General features: G+C 40.0%; 1 protein-coding gene across 2 annotated transcripts in view; it reads right to left on the reverse strand.

Annotated features, from left to right (window-relative positions):
* Nucleotides 1-1,964: 1,964 nt before the first annotated feature.
* LOC131684209 (5'-3' exoribonuclease 1) overlaps nucleotides 1,965-18,574 on the reverse strand; it is a 33,760-nt gene continuing 17,150 nt past the window's right edge. The window contains exons 6-9 of one of the 2 annotated variants that reach the window (XM_058966888.1): nucleotides 7,051-7,325; nucleotides 5,180-6,986; nucleotides 2,331-3,125; nucleotides 1,965-2,225 (exon numbers count right to left, since the gene is read on the reverse strand). In XM_058966888.1, the coding sequence (XP_058822871.1) occupies nucleotides 2,154-2,225; nucleotides 2,331-3,125; nucleotides 5,180-6,986; nucleotides 7,051-7,325 (2,949 nt within the window). In that variant the 3' untranslated portion in view covers nucleotides 1,965-2,153. Of the gene's footprint in view, nucleotides 2,229-2,330; nucleotides 3,126-5,179; nucleotides 6,987-7,050; nucleotides 7,326-18,574 lie in introns of both variants that reach the window. The other variant, XM_058966887.1, reaches the window with a different exon arrangement.

Here is an 18,574-nt window from a genome sequence, read left to right on the forward strand (position 1 = left end):
CTCTATCACTTGAATTACTTGTGTTTTGACAGCTCGCAGTTTTCAGTAGCAGTTTGATCACTTTGAAAGTGCGGAGTCCAGGTTAGTGGCAAATGCGCAATATATGAGTTCGTTGCATAGGATTCTCGGGAGTGGATGATCGCGTGGGAACCGGCGTGTGAATGTTAAGGCTTGGGACTGCGTTTATAAATTCGCAAGTGTTAACAAGTTCACTTAATCACCGTGGCATTTTTATGTTTGTGAGATCTCGGGCGTAGGTTTACGTGGATGACCACGATTGCATGTTCATGTGTGTGGTCAGGTTCGTAGCATAGCGCAGAGCCTGAGCGTTTGTATGTTATCGTATGCTAGAGCGTATGTGACTTCGGATGTAAATTTATTCGGGTGGGGCAGGTGGATTAGCGGTTCAGATGCTAGAAGAGAGTGAGTTCCCTCATATCACTCGATTTGCCGGCTATGACGCCCTGAAACTTGTACATATTATTTCTTCTTTTTTTGTTCAGTTGGACCGACGGCACGGACCTAAGTTTCTAAGACCGTAGGTAGGGGCTTTCACGCGAGTGCGATCCATGGTCGCGTGAAAATTGATGTTTGTATGTTCGTGCTCGAGACCGCGTTTAAAAATTATATTACCGCATGGATTTAATAGTTGAGGCGTAGCTATGCGTGGATGATTGCGATAACGTGTTCGTGTTTGTGAAAATGTGTATGTTAACGTGTATCGCGTGGACGGTAGTGTATCGCATGTATAAAATTGTTTGTGTAGTTTGTGTAACCGTGTTGTTGTTTGCAAATTCACGGGAGCTTTTGAATGTTAGCGATTGAATGTGTATGCATTTGAGTTATGATAGAGTGTGTGGATATCGCAGAGTATGCTTATGTTTGTGTATGTTTATAATAAATAGTATAGATCTGAATAAGAAAATGTGTAAATTTCATACCTTTTGTGGCGACCGTAACCTGCTTAATCAGTGAATACCATTTATCCATCGTCCGTGGTGACATAATATCGAGCAACCAGGAAGACTATACACCACGTAAGCTTGACAACCATGTCATCACTAGTCCAAATATATGCATGGAAACGGAAATATAGAGAAAAAGAGTTAATTAAATGTTAATGAGTCTGAAATATGGTGAGAAATGAAAAAAACTAAATGAAAAAAGAAAAAAAAATAAAGAGTAACGTAAATATTAACCGAGAACAGAATCAAACTACTTGAACTCGTTTAGGTGCAAATAAAGGAAAACAAACAAACTGAATCAAATATACAGATAATCAGCCTTATTAGGACAGATTTCTTCACCCTCGCTTGGCGCTTAAGCCATGTCATGTTTAAAGGTACGCCCTTAGCGAAATGTCACAATTAATCCTCTTAAGACAGATGTCTCAGATGATAAAAGACTGGAAACTTGACCGCGTATTTTGCAATATCCTACTATCTAAAACGATAATGGAATTAATTCCTTGTATATGAATATTCAATTGGGGCTACCTGCTGATTTTTAGCCGCTAACGATGTGGCCATCAAGAATACGTTAAACAGCCACAAATGATCCCCCTCGACACCAGGTTGGCCTTAACAAGCCGTAACGTGGGTGGCGTTGTGAGAACTCTCGAATAGGGGTTGAGAACAGTTTGAAAAAAACATCCGATGTTGTTCCAAATATATTCGATTCGAGACAGTATGTCTTGGATTCATCATCGAGCTTAGTTTGCATAGCGTACATAACTAGACTCACTTTTCTCTGTTCACCCTTAATTATTCTAGTGGAGCGTTATAGTGAAAATGTAAAAAAAATAAAAGCGAAAAAAAATATTTTATGCAACTTTTAACTGAGATTTAACTAGCCACACGTTGTACACATTGTACTTCATGTAGAGAAATCCATATGGCTATTTGTATGATGAGCATGTTTCAACAAGTGGGATTTTCGAAGATCACTTAAGAGAAACAATCGAGGAGAGCCAAGCACGCACCCCGGATGATTTAGGGTGCATATATTCAAATTTGTTCTTTGAAAGCCTACCTAACTTCCGAGAAACGTTACGTACTTCATAGATGTTAAAACCCGTGCCAAAAGTGAATGTCACCTTAGGTCAACGCGAACGAAAAAAAATCTCTGAAATATCACTCAACGGCAAACTTCTACTACTCTGCCTGCGAGAATTTGGCTGCAATACGCATCTGTCGGATCTTCGGCGGTTGTGCATCTGGTTTAATCTGCTGATAGAGAAAATTATTAGATTTTTTCTCACAAAAGCCCTAAACGGCTATGCTGATTATCACCACAGATCAGATTGTGGACAGCTATATGATACTACTCACGTTTTGAATATGTTCGTTAGTTTTCACTTCGGACTTGCTAGTCTTTGCATCATCGACGTTCGTAGATTCAGATACTTTTTGAATTGCTGAAAGGAATGACGCAAATCCTTGCTTCGCCTCTTCTTGCTGCTGCTCGACGAACTGCCGCAGTTCGGCGTTTTGTTGAGCAAAGGCAGTTATTGGCCCTGACGATTGCTGGCGCTGGTTGATTACTGTTTTATTCTGAATCGAACTGTTTCCAGAGTAGTTGTTGTTTCGATTCTTAGCATTTCGCATGGCCTGCAGAGGAACGAACGCCCCAGTCCCTGCCGGTGTGTTTCGATTGAAACTTAGATTCTGCGGTCCATTTGGTCCATGCTGCCGTTGGTTGTACTGTTGTCCTCGGTAAGCTTGTTGCTGGTGATGTAGTGGTGGTTGCTGTTGGTGCATCACAGGATGCATCGCAATTAATGGACCATGCTGGTATCGGGGCATTGGTTGGTACTGTGGAGCGATCCCCTGCAGCGGTACCGGTGGGTACATCATATTCAGGTTGGTATACTGGTTAAACTGCGAGTATGACTGCTGATGAAGTTGCGGCTGGGAAGGCCGAGTTGGTTGTTGCGTCTTCTGTTGGATTCTGGTAGTATCGGTATAAGATAGAGTAGCTGCATTTGTGCTATTGACATGCTGCTTTTCCGTCACACTTTGGACAGTGCAGGATGTTTTCTCCGGTGATCTCCATGATGATGGCGGTTTGGGCAGATTCTTTGGCATAGGAATGTTCGGTTGAGGAGGCGCGGAAGAAGTTGTATGCTGGGGATACAAAATGTAGCGATGAGCAAAACTATAATATTATATTATATTATATTATATTATATTATATTATATTATATTATATTATATTATATTATATTATATTATATTATATTATATTATATTATATTATATTATATTATATTATATTATATTATATTATATTATATTATATTATATTATATTATATTATATTATATTATATTATATTATATTATAATGTGTGCAACAGTGTTGGTAAATTATCAAAAAATCAAAAATCGGTAACGCAAAAAATTACTACTGATTCTCTTACTCGATATTTATTATCAGCAAAATCACGGATGAGTTTAGCAATACAATGAAAATATGAAATCCGTTACGCCTTCTTCGATCTCATCATCGTGGTAAGTTTTTCTTTCACACGTACTCATAAAATCATCTAAAGAGAAAATCAATCTCACCAATTATCAATGATGTGTGATATTGATTATTTTATTATGCGCATAAACTGCTATATTAGTTTCGTCTGCCATTTTGCAGTAGCTGCGATCGAACAACTAGAGCTGAATATAACGGAAGATGCGGGAAGTTAATTAGGGCCCAACACATTTGTTTATGAGGAAAATGTTCTCGTATGCAGCGAACCAAAATATTAATTTAACGTTATAGTACAAATTAAACATGTTTGAGTGTTAGGATTTTAGTTGACCAACAGCCCAATAGGGCTTACATCGTGATCACCGAAGCCGCCAAAACACTAGAAACCCGGAAACTTCACACGGTTTCTCTGCTGTTAGGGAGTTTGAGTGAGTGTAACACCGACTACACCAGTGTAGTGCATTGTCAAAAACGAAAATGCCATTAGCTGTGTGTTCTACAAATTTAGCCTACAAAATATGATGAGAGCGTTTAGCCAGAGACAGATCATCCAACGCTGAGAAATATTGTTCACGATTCTTTAATAAAATTTCTTCTACTCAAATGTGTAGCAATCACGTGATGATTTTATTTTGGTTACCGTTGCGTTAACAGTAATGGGTGACAGAGGGCACATAAAATTGAAAACGAGAATACTAGATCAACATCACACTCTGTATATCAAGTTATAAGGTTTGTAATGTTAGGTGGTAATAATGAAAACGATTATCTTCGATGATTTTTTTCGACGGTGATCTTTGATTTTTAATTTTTTGATTATGATTATGACAACACTGGTGTGCAATCGAGGAAGATACGAGTGCCGTGAGTGTGCGAAGATACTGCAGACTGGCGGCCAAAGATTGATAAACATGGTAGTCTCAAATACTAGGTTGTGATTCGGAAGCTCGCCCACGATAACGATGATGAGTCAGGACTAGAAACAGTGCTTGAAAAGTGCTGCAGTAAGTGCTGGTTCGTCTAAATGTAAAAACCTCTAACGTGACATGAAAAAGATTTTGACTTTCTCATATAAAGAGAGCCTATACAATCTGAGTTCATAAAGATCGAAAAATATTTGTGTCAATTACCCTCATAAAATTGGCTCAGATAGGGCTGAGCCGATTTACTCGAACTTACAGCATTTTCGTTTTTAGCTAATGCTATATCGGTGTAGTGCAATGAAAGCGATAGACTAATTCAACCGATGTTTGAATGAGTTTAACACCGACTGCGCCGATGCACTGACACTGTCACAAACGAAAATGCCATAGGTATCAAACGAACAGTATGATGGTCTCATAGATTATTGGGCCCTATTCTCACAGTCACGTCACCTAGTGACTAGAAAATTTCCTTCTAGCCACTAAGTGACATGACTGTGAGAATATGGCCCATTTTATCGTTGTTCGGGTCCGGAGTTACAGAGTGAAGAGCGCGGTAACAATGTAAGTTCCCATTTAAACTGGTACCACCATGCTACCGAGAAGATGCAACGCTTTTAAATGGGTGCAAATGGAGAGAAGTTAACAGTTAAAATTAATGTCACTATGATTTCTCAGAAAATTCTTCACCGAGTTTCACAAACTTGATTTTAGGTACAATACTCCCATCGACTCATATTGAATTTCTATGTAAATTACTGTAATACTTACCGCTTTTGATGGGCTATTTAAATCATTAACGCTGCTGACAGGCTTCAATACAGTTATCTTCTTCTCATCAGTCTCATGTTCATTACTTATTTTGAGTATCATTTTCAACATATTCGTCGGGTCTGCTGCCGTTTTCACAGTTGAGCTATCGCTGTTTACGTGTTGCACTACTGGCGGTACCACATTGAGCGGTATTTGCTGTTGCTGGGGTTGTTGCTGATGTAATACTGTACTATTACCAACAAAGCTCTTTATATCTCGGTCTTTTAACGTGGACGACACTTGGGCGGATTCTCGTAATTTATTCCATAGATGCTCGAAATCACACGCACTCTGTTGTGAGTTGGTTTCTTGTTCTTCCAGCGGCTTTCGATTTGCCATAACAAACGCTTTTGTTGGATTTTTCTTTTCGATTCTTTCGTTGAGTCTTTTCTTGATCGACTCTGCCGTCGGTGGTGGTTTTGAAGGAACTTTTCTCACAGCTTCTAGTTTTTGTTGAACTTTAACCATAGGTTTCCCGTTCGGTAAAAATTCCTCCGCCGGTAGGATAATTGGTTGCGATGGATCCACTTGTCTATATTCTACTTCTGCCCTACCGAAAGTAATATTTAAGACAGCACCTTCAGCTACTCGAACTACACGATTGTTCGTCTCTTCAAGACCGAATATCTGTACACCATTGGGAAATTCTTTGTCAAAAAGAATGTCAAAGTACTTATCTTCTTTGGTAACGCTTTCTTGCCGTACCGGGTTTGGATCTTTCGCAAAATGAATTCCAACTATCGTTCCGCGATAACCTAACGGCACAACTTCGGTTTCACGTGCGATGATGACACGATCTAATAATTCGAAGTTTGCATGATGATCGATACTTTTGGATTGCTTCATCCCCGGTTTGTAAAGATTTTTTGCATGAACAAACATAGTCTGCAAAAGCGGAGTTTTATTGCGGGATTCATTTATAATCTTGACTAACTCTTCGATAGCAGTAGGTTCTAGAATTTTAGTGCCGCAAGGTCGTCTTTCCGCCTTTGTGTGATCTTGGCTTTTAATCCATGCAACAAGCTCCTTCAATGTGATTCCGTCCTCATTATTTTCACCAAGCATCTCGTCTTCAAACAGGTTATCACATTTGCCGTACTGTTCCAGCCGTCTGAAAAGATGCGGAACTTTTTCGTAGTACTCAGCAATTAGCCTAATAGCTTTCTCGGAAAACATCCACATTCTGTCGACCTTTTTCGTGTACCCGACCGTTTCTTCGTTTTGTGTTACCATTCTTATCTGAAGCCCAATGTTCATTTTACCACGTTCGTCCACGTTGACTGACCTGCGACCGCCCGTAACAATCAATATTGTAGAGGACAATCTACATAACAGATTGGGTGAAATCCCAATCACCGAAGCAGCATCCTGGATGCCGAGGTAGTGACTTTTAGCCTGCTCATTGATTTCCACAACCTTATCTAGGTTCGGTTCAACGTGTATTTCAAACCGTGATTTTATTCGTTTGTGGCCAGCAGTCACGTCCAGCACGTGTCCCAAACTACCGTACCAGTCGGTCGCCCGAAGAAACACCAAACAGTTCTCTGGAAACATTTCATTGATTTCTTGGTACGGTTTCATAGTTTTAAGTACTTCTCGCAGGTCTTTTACAACGGTCTGTACAGGGTACATAGTTTCCCCAACATTCCACAGCTTATTCAGTACATATCGATCATCTCGAAGTACGTATTCACTACCAACACATGTCCGTACGGCAACCAACTGTTCAACTTTACCCACGTCGATAGCCAAACGGTTTATATTGCTGAAATGTGACAACAGATATACAAATAAGAACAAATATGGACGTCCCAACTCTACCAACTTACTGTTCAATTATAGCTTTCCGACAGGCATCGAAAAACGTAGGATTATTTTGTCGCGGCTCGTGATCCTTTTCGTAGATCATCGCCGCATCGACTACCTTGACCACTTTCGCTTCGGTCAGATGGGGCCAACTAACGTAAACAATACGACCGAGCATTTCCTGCGCGAGCATTTCCGTCGATTTCACACTATCAGACGGACGATCGATGATCACTAGCATACTCGGCTTACGACTGGGATAGTTGAACACCTTGATACGGAGTTCCTTAAGGGTACCCTGTAATAGAGTAAACCGAAATTAGATACGAGTATCGGGTGTCAGGTTGAAATTAGTTGATGTGCCGTTAGATCTGAAAATATAGGAGGTTATGTACAGGACACGATCATTCGAAACACAGTCATTTTCACGAACGGGCAAAACCATTGGTAGTTCGAAAGGTGTTGGTCGCTCTGAAAACTGTTGCATTTGCATTTTCAGCAACATCAGATATTGCTTTAAGCTGTTGCGACTTTGGGTCTGGGACATTTGGCATAACGACTTTTAGTATAACGGACATTTGGCATGATTATTTGTATCTTCAGAGTAGTTGCTGACGCTCAGCTTTTGGTATAATTGTTTTTATGTCCAGGAAAACACTAATTTGGCATAATGGTCGTTTGGCATAAGTATATTTATTGATAAAATTATTAGTTACCAGTGTGTTTCTTTGGGTAGCAGCTGATATGGGATACCTCAAATCGTCCGCCACAGTCGAGCCGGCGACTGCCAGCCGTTCCGATACCGTTCGTGGGATACTCTGTCTCGGCATGTGTTTGGTTCAGTATTTGATGTGTTCCGCTATGACCGCAACGCCCTCAACAGTATTAAGACATCGGGTGGTGGTGTGCTTATTGCAGATATAAAAGCCCGAGTTCAGGAATATCTTATTCTGGTGAAGGCTATGTGGTTCAACAATAAAACTGAAGTCTCCTGGCCACCCACTTATCTCCTCCAAATTCTGTTTCAGCTAGGTACAACTTTGTTCGTTATCGAGAGAGAACCAAACAATACTATACGTTAAGCCAAACCAACGCAAAAATCGGGGGATTAGAGTTAGGAAGGATTTAAAAGAGACACGCGTGAAGATCTTTTAACAGATCATCCTTCAGCGCAACCGAAGGGTGACATTTCTCCAATCTTGATTGCACTCGATATGATTGGGACTCGAAGGCTCTATACAATGAGCTGAAGCACATAGAGAGCACCTCTACAATTATGCTTTTTTATTAGATTTTATCAAAACTTTTACTCATTTTAAGGGATTAGAAGCGCGCTTCTCGCAACTGCTAGTATTCACACCCAGAGCTTGAAAAAACTGACATCGCTGCATGAACTTGAAAGAAAACAAAATTCAATTCATGCCCGCAGCGATGAATGAAATTTTTAGTTCGTTTCCATCGTCATTCGTTCTCCCAACGCAGCGATATCAGGTACGGACATGTTCGGTTTCAGAAGCAAAGTGAATTTTATTTCTATGCTAGCTCTGAGAAGGATTATTGATCAAAAGTGCACCAAATATAGATTACGCAGTTCACTTATGCTCGAAAATGTAGAAGATGCTAACTTCTGACTTCAAACTGTCGACATAATAACAAATGAATGCTTTTGTTGGTGAATGAATTTATATTTCCTCTGCACTCAAGCATTCGATTCTGCATGAAATTTCAGTCAGTTGGAAAGTGAATGAATGAGGGAGGCGTTGAATCTGAATGTCGGTTTCGGTAAATGCAAGCAGAAATAGGTAACTGATTTTGAAATTTCGTGGCGCTGGATACAACCCCTTTTAAATCTATTCATTATTGATTCATGATTATTCATAATGCGGCAACTATGCCGAACAATAAACGTATCTCATATTTATGTTATCAACACTCATATGGACTGTGACAGCTCAAATATTGCGCGTTGTGAGATAGGATATAAGACACGTCAATAGCACTATTCACAAGTTTACATGCACAAAGAATTTTTTTGTCATGTCATTTTTGTTGAAAGCTACGAAGACGGGGTTAAGTAGCTTTCCAAAAAGAAGTTTCCGTCAGGAAAATACGGCTCTTGAGCCAAAGCAGGAATAGATTTATAGTTGCTGTACCTTTATGCTGAAGATTAATTTGTGGTACTCTAATCATACTCGATCACATCACTACATATTTCATCATCCGCACTTATGGAAAAGCAACTAGAAGATACCAAACACGTTGGCTTATAATCCCCTATAGCGAACAAATGGATGTTAAAGACATGCCATCATTTGAATCCCACGATTGGCGAAGAAACAAAAGTCCTCTGTGTCAGAGATTCGCTTAACACAGCAAGTGTAAGCCCCACGACACTCCGTACGCGACTGCCATATTTTTATCCTACCAGCCAAACAGTCCTCGGCGCGGAAAAACTCCTCAACTTAAGGATTCCTTTTTTTCAGTGCAGAAACTCAGTGAATCAATTCTTGGCGGGGATACACTCAAAATAATCCATACGTTAATATTACGTGAAACGCCACATAAGTTCCAAAAAATGCTTCTTCACCTCAGTTTACCTGACAAAGATAACAATCATCGGACTATGAATAAATATGAAATGAAACGCATGTTACTATCATTGCAATTGTCCTATCTCTCTTACGTGAAAATCACGTACTCGTTTCAATTCATTATGACAGCCAAATTTTGTGTTCATTCTGTGATGTATCCAAGGCAAGATGGCGTCTGCTGAAAACAATTTGTAAGAGCTGCTTTTAGATTTGGGTAAAAACGATTTAAGATTACCTCTTGTTTTATATTAATAAATATGTTTTTTTTATATATTGCCCTTCTCGCGATCTTTTGTGACACATAATACAGCAAGTATATAATGAAGCCGTTATCGAACCGGAAAAGTTGAACCAGAACCGTTTTCGCCGGAGGTTTATGGTGAAATTTCATTCGATCTTATTTTTTTTGAAGATCTACGAAATAGAGAAACCTGATGTTCCCTCACGATACGGGTAAGGAAAGACTGCCAACTTCAAAATGTGAATGCGATGATTTGGAAAGAATTATGGTGATTATGAACTGATTAAAGGAATCATCTGGCAGATGAACACCGGGAAACATAACTTCTACTACGATCATTTTTGTGAACAATTTTGCCGAGTGTCGATCATCTGTTGAAAGAACGCACCACTGATCTTAAGGACGATGCGAGAATTGTATCGCCTAAAAGTTTTTGCCCACTTACCTTCCGCATAACCGGTCGTAATCTTAGTGACATTGGAACGATAATGTATGTCAGTGAAACGTCCCCCTTGCTAGGTTCCGTTTCGAAAACGGGGAAACTCGTATCCGGTTATTTGCACCTGATTAATCGCAACAAGTTGGAAAGATATTTACAGCAATTGAAAACAAAGGAGTCAATAACGGCGAGGAAGCTAATAGTTCCAACACTGCTTCTAGGTCTAAAACATGTCATACCCACATCGGTTATTAATAATGATGAAACTAGCTCAGATAGTGAAGCCGATTCTGGGCCCTTAGAGAGTGGCAGTCGGCGCCGATCCGCTCAGCTTTCACTCTGACATCATCCCTTTGGTTTGCAGCAAGTAAGTTTCTCGCATCTTAATGTCAGTTTCAGCCCCAGCTCAGCTTCTCGCCACCACTCTGTAAGCACCCTAAGGGTACTAACTGCTCAACAGGCTTTTTCTATGTTTGAGTCAAATGCGAGTTTCACTGTATTCAAAAATTACGCTTGAATTATTGAATTGAACGACAACCCTTCTACTAAAATGCTCAATATCGGTATGTTTCGATAAGGAGAACAAGAATGTACTCGATGCGCAGCTACCTAATTCTGAACAATAATATTATAGTAGAGAAAAAGAGTACAAATCATGTTAGTCTAAGCACGACTTTCAACTTATTTTATTTTCAATTATTTAAATCTATCCTACCGTAGATCATAGCTGACTACTTGTGCAAATGCTAGCGCAAAAAATATACTAAAACCGACTAATTGAGGAATGTCGAAAGTGTGAGAAAGGTGCTTAGCATAACGTAACTTGTATCTGTCTTTAATACACTGCTCAAAATTGACAAACCTTTTCTCATCAAAATAAGGCCTAGTTCAGTCATAGTATTGATTTACAAATGATAAGATTAGCCACCAAAATCGGCGGAACTAAAATAACGTAAGTGGAAATAACATACCAAAACTACTAATAACATCGTAACTTTAATTTTTCTTTATAGCACTCTTTTGAATATCTTGATCGCAAATGTTCGTTCCGTTCAATAAAAAATCACCTTTGGTGAGCATTTTGGCTGGTATGGTTTTTAAATAACATTAAAACCAAAACTTCGAAAATGTCAAATAAAGAAAATATTCTGACGGATCGACAGATTTGGACAACCGCTTAAGTTGGAGGAAGCCAATGGAAACATTCATATGGTGGAAAATATCATCGATCGAGCAATGACTTCGCTTAGCGCTAACGGTGTAGAGATCACCCGAGATCAGTGGCTTCAAGAAGCAATGGAAGGAGAAAAGGACGGTGTCATCAAATGTTGTCAGGTTATCATTAGCTGGAATTGACGAGGAAGATCGAAAACAAACTTGGATTGATGATGCAGATCACTGCGCTAAAGAAGGGGCCTTCGAATGTACCCGTGCCGACTACAACTATGCTCTTTCTGAGTTTTCTTCCTAAAAAAGCAATTGGTTACGGGAAGCCTACTTCGAAAATAATCACGGAACTCGTGAATGTTTAGAAGCCACACTACAATAAGCAGTTACCCACTGTCCAAACTCAGAAGTTCTTTGGTTAATGGGTGCAAAATCGAAATGGTTGGCCGGAGATGTATTAGCAGCGCGTGGCATTTTATCCCTTGCTTTTCAAGAAACAAATTAATGTTCTCAATGACGACAGTGTTACTCGTATGAATGAAGTCGGACATGCTATAAACAGGCGCGAGCACTCACACTCACAGTAGCTGAAAAAATCCCACTGAAAAATATTCAACTCGGTTGGTTAATTTAGTTTTTTAGTTCAATCTCATCAACATGTTTTGTTTCCTCCAACCCCCAGATAAACGGATCGACACCTACCTACCCGAACGATTATACCAACGAGTGCGAGGTGCGGTCTGTCCATTTGGATTCCAACATTTGGACTTTGTGATTGCCAGCAATCCAGTATGTGCAGGCGATCAGAAATGCTCATCACGGACTGGTCGCTGGGAACCGATCACTCTCGGTAGGAACACGGTCCCAAAAGATCGAACGAGTCGAATACCGAAGTCAAATGTATGTTTTTTTCAGGTTCGTGTTCGAGCTGAGGAGTTTTTGAAAATAACCTTTTTGTTTACTTTATCAGCAATTTTGATGAATAAGAGAGAGAGTATCGATATATGAGATTCATCTGTGTAATCTGCAAAGTATTTCAAACTAGCACAATTCTTCTGCTCTACACTGTCTGGTCGGGAAAATTTCTTATGGCATATTCGTTTTTGACAGTGCACTACACCGGTGTAGTCGGTGCTACACTCATTCAAACTTGGGTGTAATCAGTCTATCTCTTTCTTTGCACTACACCGGTGTAGCACCAAGAAAAAACGAAAACGCCATTAGAGAATCCGAAAGGTCCCATATGGACAAACTCATCTGAGGAAAGATACGCACTGGTTCGGTACTAACCAAGCAAGACTAGTACGAAAAGGAAAGCGGAACCGGGCTGCTTTGATTCATATTATTCTGTACGATACTTTGTCGGCTATGGATGTTAAACTGAGCTTGAATATACTCAAACAGGTGTTCGAGGACGCACTAATGACGAAGTCGAAACGAAAAGAAAGGAATTCATTGGTTATAACGTTCGAGGGATCTGTATTACCAATCTCGCTTTATTCCAAGCATTGAAAGGTATGCATCGTGGTTTGTACAAATCTGCTGAGGGTTAGGAAAACCGCTGAATCAAGAAAATGCTTTTTTTTTACCAAAACCGTTGATTGTGGAAAAAGTGTAGGATATTTTCTGGAGGCTGGCCGGGTTTAGCCATAACAGATCGGTATCTTCACACTCTATGAAAGTTAGCATGCTTATTTTGTGCAATATCAAGGAACGCTTTGCTTTCATTGTACGTCATTCTCCGGCATACCTGGTCGAGCCAAATAAGTCATCATCATAGCTGCTAATTCAAATATGCATCCCAAGCAGCACCTGTGGAATCATTTGCTGATACTGCTGAAATAATTCATGAATTTGATTGTCAACGCATGAATTCTAGATCGCATAATGAGAACTCATAAATAAATCACAATTGCGCAGACTTCTCCGGATGTTCGTTTGGAAATTCAAGTGAGTTTAATGGATGTTACGTCTGCTACTTTCTATTTGATTATTGAATAGCAACTCTTTTACTACGATCTAATAATTGTTTCTAATTTTTTCCTCCCTTTGCTGATCGCAATCGGTAGCATGGTAAAGGACTAAGAATCCTGCCATTGGACATGTTCACACGTTCTCACAACCCGATCAGATACATAAAGTTTTGGTTTTGGGAACTGCATCATAATATCCGGCAGTTTAATATGACGCACACTGATATTATTAATATTAAAGAAACTATAAGTACGTCACATTCAGTGTCCGGCATGTCCATCGCGATATCGATGCGTGTCATAACGCCCGAAACATTATGGCGATTTCGTATATTATGACGCACAGTCTGTTTTGGATTGTATGACGCACCCCATGTGCGTCATAATATAGACTATCATCTGCAAGGCATGGATTATAATATCCGGCGTCAAAATTTCCAAATGAAACAAAATGATCCATGCCTGACGGAACATCATAATCAAATTTGAGAAATCTGCCTAACTATAGATTGCTTTCTGTACCAAACGAGGCAATGTTGTCTTGACATTTTTGTAACTTTTCAAATTGGGCCTAACACTACAATTCTAATTTGCAATTCGACGGATACGGACGTCACCTAAGCACGGATGTGTTGAAGTATATCGATTTCGGTTGAATTGTAACATAACCATTAGGAACCGATCAAGAACTCATCATATTATGTGGTCCATTTTATCTAGAAGGATGCTTCTTTCGATAGTATTCAGATGGTGTTGGGAATGTTTGCAGTGATAATAGCGTTTCTACTTATAATTACTCGTGACTGTTTGGGCACAATCGTGAAGATGACGCTGATGGTGTTACATACATCAACAATTAGCCAAAGAACTTGAAAGCTCCAAGTTTTCCTATTGTAACGATCTCTATGCTCGATAGAACGACCGCCTGGAACGGGTAAAACCCGTACATTAACCACGATTGTGCAACAGTAGATGCACCGGAACGCCGGACCGTTTCTCGTATGTACACCACGTAACACCGCCGATGACAGTTGACAGAAACAATTAATCATTCCAACTTAAAGTGGAATTACGGCAAATGATGTATGTATATTCCATGTTATATCAAAATCACCAGTGTGGATGCTTTTTAATGCAGGGAGGATTCCATCATCATATCCTGCGTTTGTTTCAAAAAGCATTGCTTAATTTAATATTATACTCCTCAGAAAGTAAGTTTTTTTTGAAATCATAGCGATATTGAATTTTTAACAATGTCATAATATTTCAGGTCAGCGGTTTTAAAGAAGACAACAAAGTAATGGTGAAAGTCTATGATTCAATTCATAAAACTAAAAACAGTCGCTAACACTTTGAATGATAGTTCCACTTTATGAACACTATGTATTACGTCAAGGTGGTGAAGTCACTACGGCATAAGCTTCTTTGGAATATCCTCCGGCAATCCAGGTGAGATGAACAGTCATCATAGATAGCCCTGTTGTTTACTGATTATCTTTTTCATTATTGAACATATTGTTTTTGTCCTGTTATGGTTTAAATTATGTACATCTTTTCGTCCAGGTGAACTGATAAAGTAACCCGCCATTGGACATGCTCAGTAGTACTCACGACCCCATTAGTTACTTTTCTCAGGAGCAGGCAGCAAATAACAAGTTTGTGCCAATCAGATTATTTTTGAATTTGTTGAAAGCACCGCCGCGGTTAATTCAACAGTAACAGGCAATGCAGGTGGCCGAATAAGCGGCATCAAAATCGCAATCGGCGCCAAACCGAAGCAACGACTAGTAAGTCCATCTTCAAAAAGAATATGCACGCTAATCGGGTTTTCTGACTCATGTAATGTTCCAGTCGAGTCTCAGCCTCTCATAGTAGTCCCTGGAATCGATGTTATAGTGTTCCAATATTACAAAAGCCAAATAAATAATTCTAAAAAGTTCATTTTGTTATTTTTTTCTTTGATGTTTTTCCTGTCTTGCTATCATTTTATTTTCCAGCAATTCCTCGTTCGCCTCAGAATAAGTAGTCCTTGGCAAACTAATTCGAAAATAGTTTACTTTAAACTAAGGTCGGTTTAGTCTATAGCCAAACTAAATAAAGCAAACCAAAAATGGTTGGAATTCAAGCTTCTAAGTGTTATTATTTTTCAATGTTTTACATTTAATAAACTAATTTGAATATAATATTATAGCAGACCACATACGAGGCGACAGGACACACGCCACATCGCGTGTCCTTAAATATTCACCATCAGCTTGGTTCAAGAATTCATAGTGATTATTTGAGGACACAATGTAATATGTGTCCTGTCGTGTTACCTCGCATGTGGTCTGCTCAATACAATATTCAACAATCTTTCATGTTACACAAAAGATAAAATTCAATGGCGGATCACATGCTATTTACAAGTTGTCTAATGAATTTTACAAGTACACCACATAGCTACTATTAAAATACTTAATAAAAGATACGAGAGAAGTCACGTTAGTATTACGTGAAATTCCGGTGGAATGAGAATCCAAATGATTTTTTTCATAAAAAATACCGACGTATCATATAGGTTCTATTAAGACACCTTGTAAAAAACACGTGAAAAGTCATGTAAGTATTACCTGAAACACAGGTGAGTGTTCATGAGTTCATTCTGTGTTACCAATGATCCATGTAAGTGTTACGTGAAAAGCGCGATGGAGAAAAACCACATATGTTTTCACGTAGCATTAACGTGTGGATTATTTTGAGTGTACTTCAACCCGCCGGATTCCATACGGCCTCTTGGCTGATTTTGTCCAGTGCAAGATAGTAGACTTCTATTAACCTCCGTGAATTTGATACTTAATTTTCGATGTGCAACTCAGATGCTAGAAAATAGTCAGTTTCCCCATATCACTAGAGTTCCCGGTCATGTCGCCATGGAACGTGTTGTCTAGTGAATATAAGTGTCATTTTTTTATTGGTTCAACTGAACGCATGGACCTAGGATGCTAAGACCGAAGTAAGAGATTTCCGGATGTGACCAATTCATTATCGTGCGGATATGGGCGCTTGAGACCACGTTTATAAGCTTTTTGGTGCTAAAACATTCACTCAATCACCGAGGTGTTTTCATGTTTGTGAGATCGCGGGCATAGTGTGCCGAGGACGAAGTTCAACCGTTTGTATGCTAACGTCCTTGTCACATCTGCTAGCGTGTATGTAACTTCGCGTGGATAAATTTTATTTTATAATCGTGTGGCCATTCGCATATTCGCGTGTGTTCTTGAATGATCGCACGAACCGTGAATCTGATGCTTAATTTTCAGTGTACGGTTCAGATACTAGAATAGAGTTACCCCATATCACTAGAGTCACCGGTCATTTTTTTGATTGGCCCAACTTAAAGTATAAAGCTAGGTTACTAGGACCGAGAGTAGACTTCCGGACGTGACCAATTCATGATCGCGCGCCCGGTGGGTTAATGCTTGAGGCAGCGTTTTATAGGTGTTCACGCTGCAAAGCGAACGTGAATACTGGAACTTCCTTGACGGCACAGTGAGTGGAGCAAATCGTCTGTTTCTTATTAAATCTGGTTCTGAAAATGACCCTTTTGCTGTAACGATGCTCCAACTCAGGGAATGAGTTGTGGAAAATTACGCTGTATTCACTACTACGATTAATTTTATTTCTTCCGAGATTTCTTCTCTACTGCTGCTGCTGCTGATGTAAATTGCATCACGTTTGAAAATTAACTCACTGCTATCTTCATCTAGCACTGCCTTTATACCGACTACTAATGCAATCGTACTGTTGGAGGCGGGGCTTTGATTGCGTTTGTGGGTGTTAAACCGAACATCCTCCCCCCGGTTGAGACAACGTTTCAACATAATTCAGACTAATGTGTGCCTTGCGTAGAGTCCTTGAAGTTGTCCTCTATAGGAAGAACGGATACCCTCGTAATTGGACGTCGATATATAGATCCATCAATTAATACGTCGATAGTTCTAACCAAATTATCGTCGCCGGGATAAACCGCCACAATACGACCCAATTTCCAATACAGAGGAGGATGCGATCGGTCGTGGAGAAGAACAATCATTCCTTCCTTAATGTTTTGCTTCGTCCGTAGGTTTTTTTTTCGTGGCTGCAAGGTATTTAAATAATCACGGCTCCAAGCACTCCAGAAGTGTTGGCGCATTAGCTGCAGGTGTTGCCAACGTTTTAGACGACTCTCTTTGACGTCCTCCAATGATGGTTCCGGTAAGGCAATGAGCGGACGCCCTATCAAATAATGCGCTGGGGTTATCACTAGAGGATCTGACGGATCATCCGAAATGCTAAAAAGAGGACGCGAATTCAAAACTGCTTCTATCTCAGCTAGCACCGTCGCTAATTCTTCGTAAGTCAGTCGAACATTTCCTACGATGCGTTTAAGATGCGTTTTCGTTGACTTTACAGCCGCTTCCCACAATCCGCCAAACTCAGGTGCTTCTGGTGGGATGAAGTGCCACTCTATTTCTCGTACATGGCAGAACTCGTGTATTCCTTGTAGAGTCCGCTCGTTCTGAAACTGTCGAAATAGTTCATGTAACTCATGGTTGGCGCCCTTGAAATTTGTAGCATTGTCGGAGTGCAGCTGTTGTGGTAGTCCTCGACGGCTGACAAAACGTTGGAGGGATGCCAAAAATGCATCGGAACTTAGGTCCGTAACGGCTTCCAAATGAACGGCCTGCCATTGCCATACATACGTACACAGCGATGTATGCCTTTATTAGTGCAGGACGACGCAATCCTTGTTTGATGAAGAACGGACCAGCGTAATCTATACCAGTCACGGCAAAGGGTGGGGAAGGAACAACTCTTGCCTTTGGTAGTGTTCCCATCAGCTGCGTCATGTTGGTTGGGTTTGTACGGAAGCATCTTACACATCTGCGAGTTATTTGTCTTATGGTGGAACGAGCCTTCAACGGCCAGTACCGCTGACGAATTGCGTTCAATAATCCAGTTTGCCCAACATGGAGAAGGTCGACGTGCATTTCCTGTATTAGATTGCGCACTAGAGGATCCTTGTTTGGCAGGATAATTGGGTGACGATTTTCAAAAGAAAGTTGAGAACGATCAAGCCTTCCGCCGACACGAAGTAAACCGTCTATGTAAATT

The sequence above is a fragment of the Topomyia yanbarensis genome, chromosome 2 (assembly GCF_030247195.1).
Source record: "Topomyia yanbarensis strain Yona2022 chromosome 2, ASM3024719v1, whole genome shotgun sequence".
Classification (NCBI taxonomy): Eukaryota; Metazoa; Arthropoda; class Insecta; order Diptera; family Culicidae; genus Topomyia; species Topomyia yanbarensis.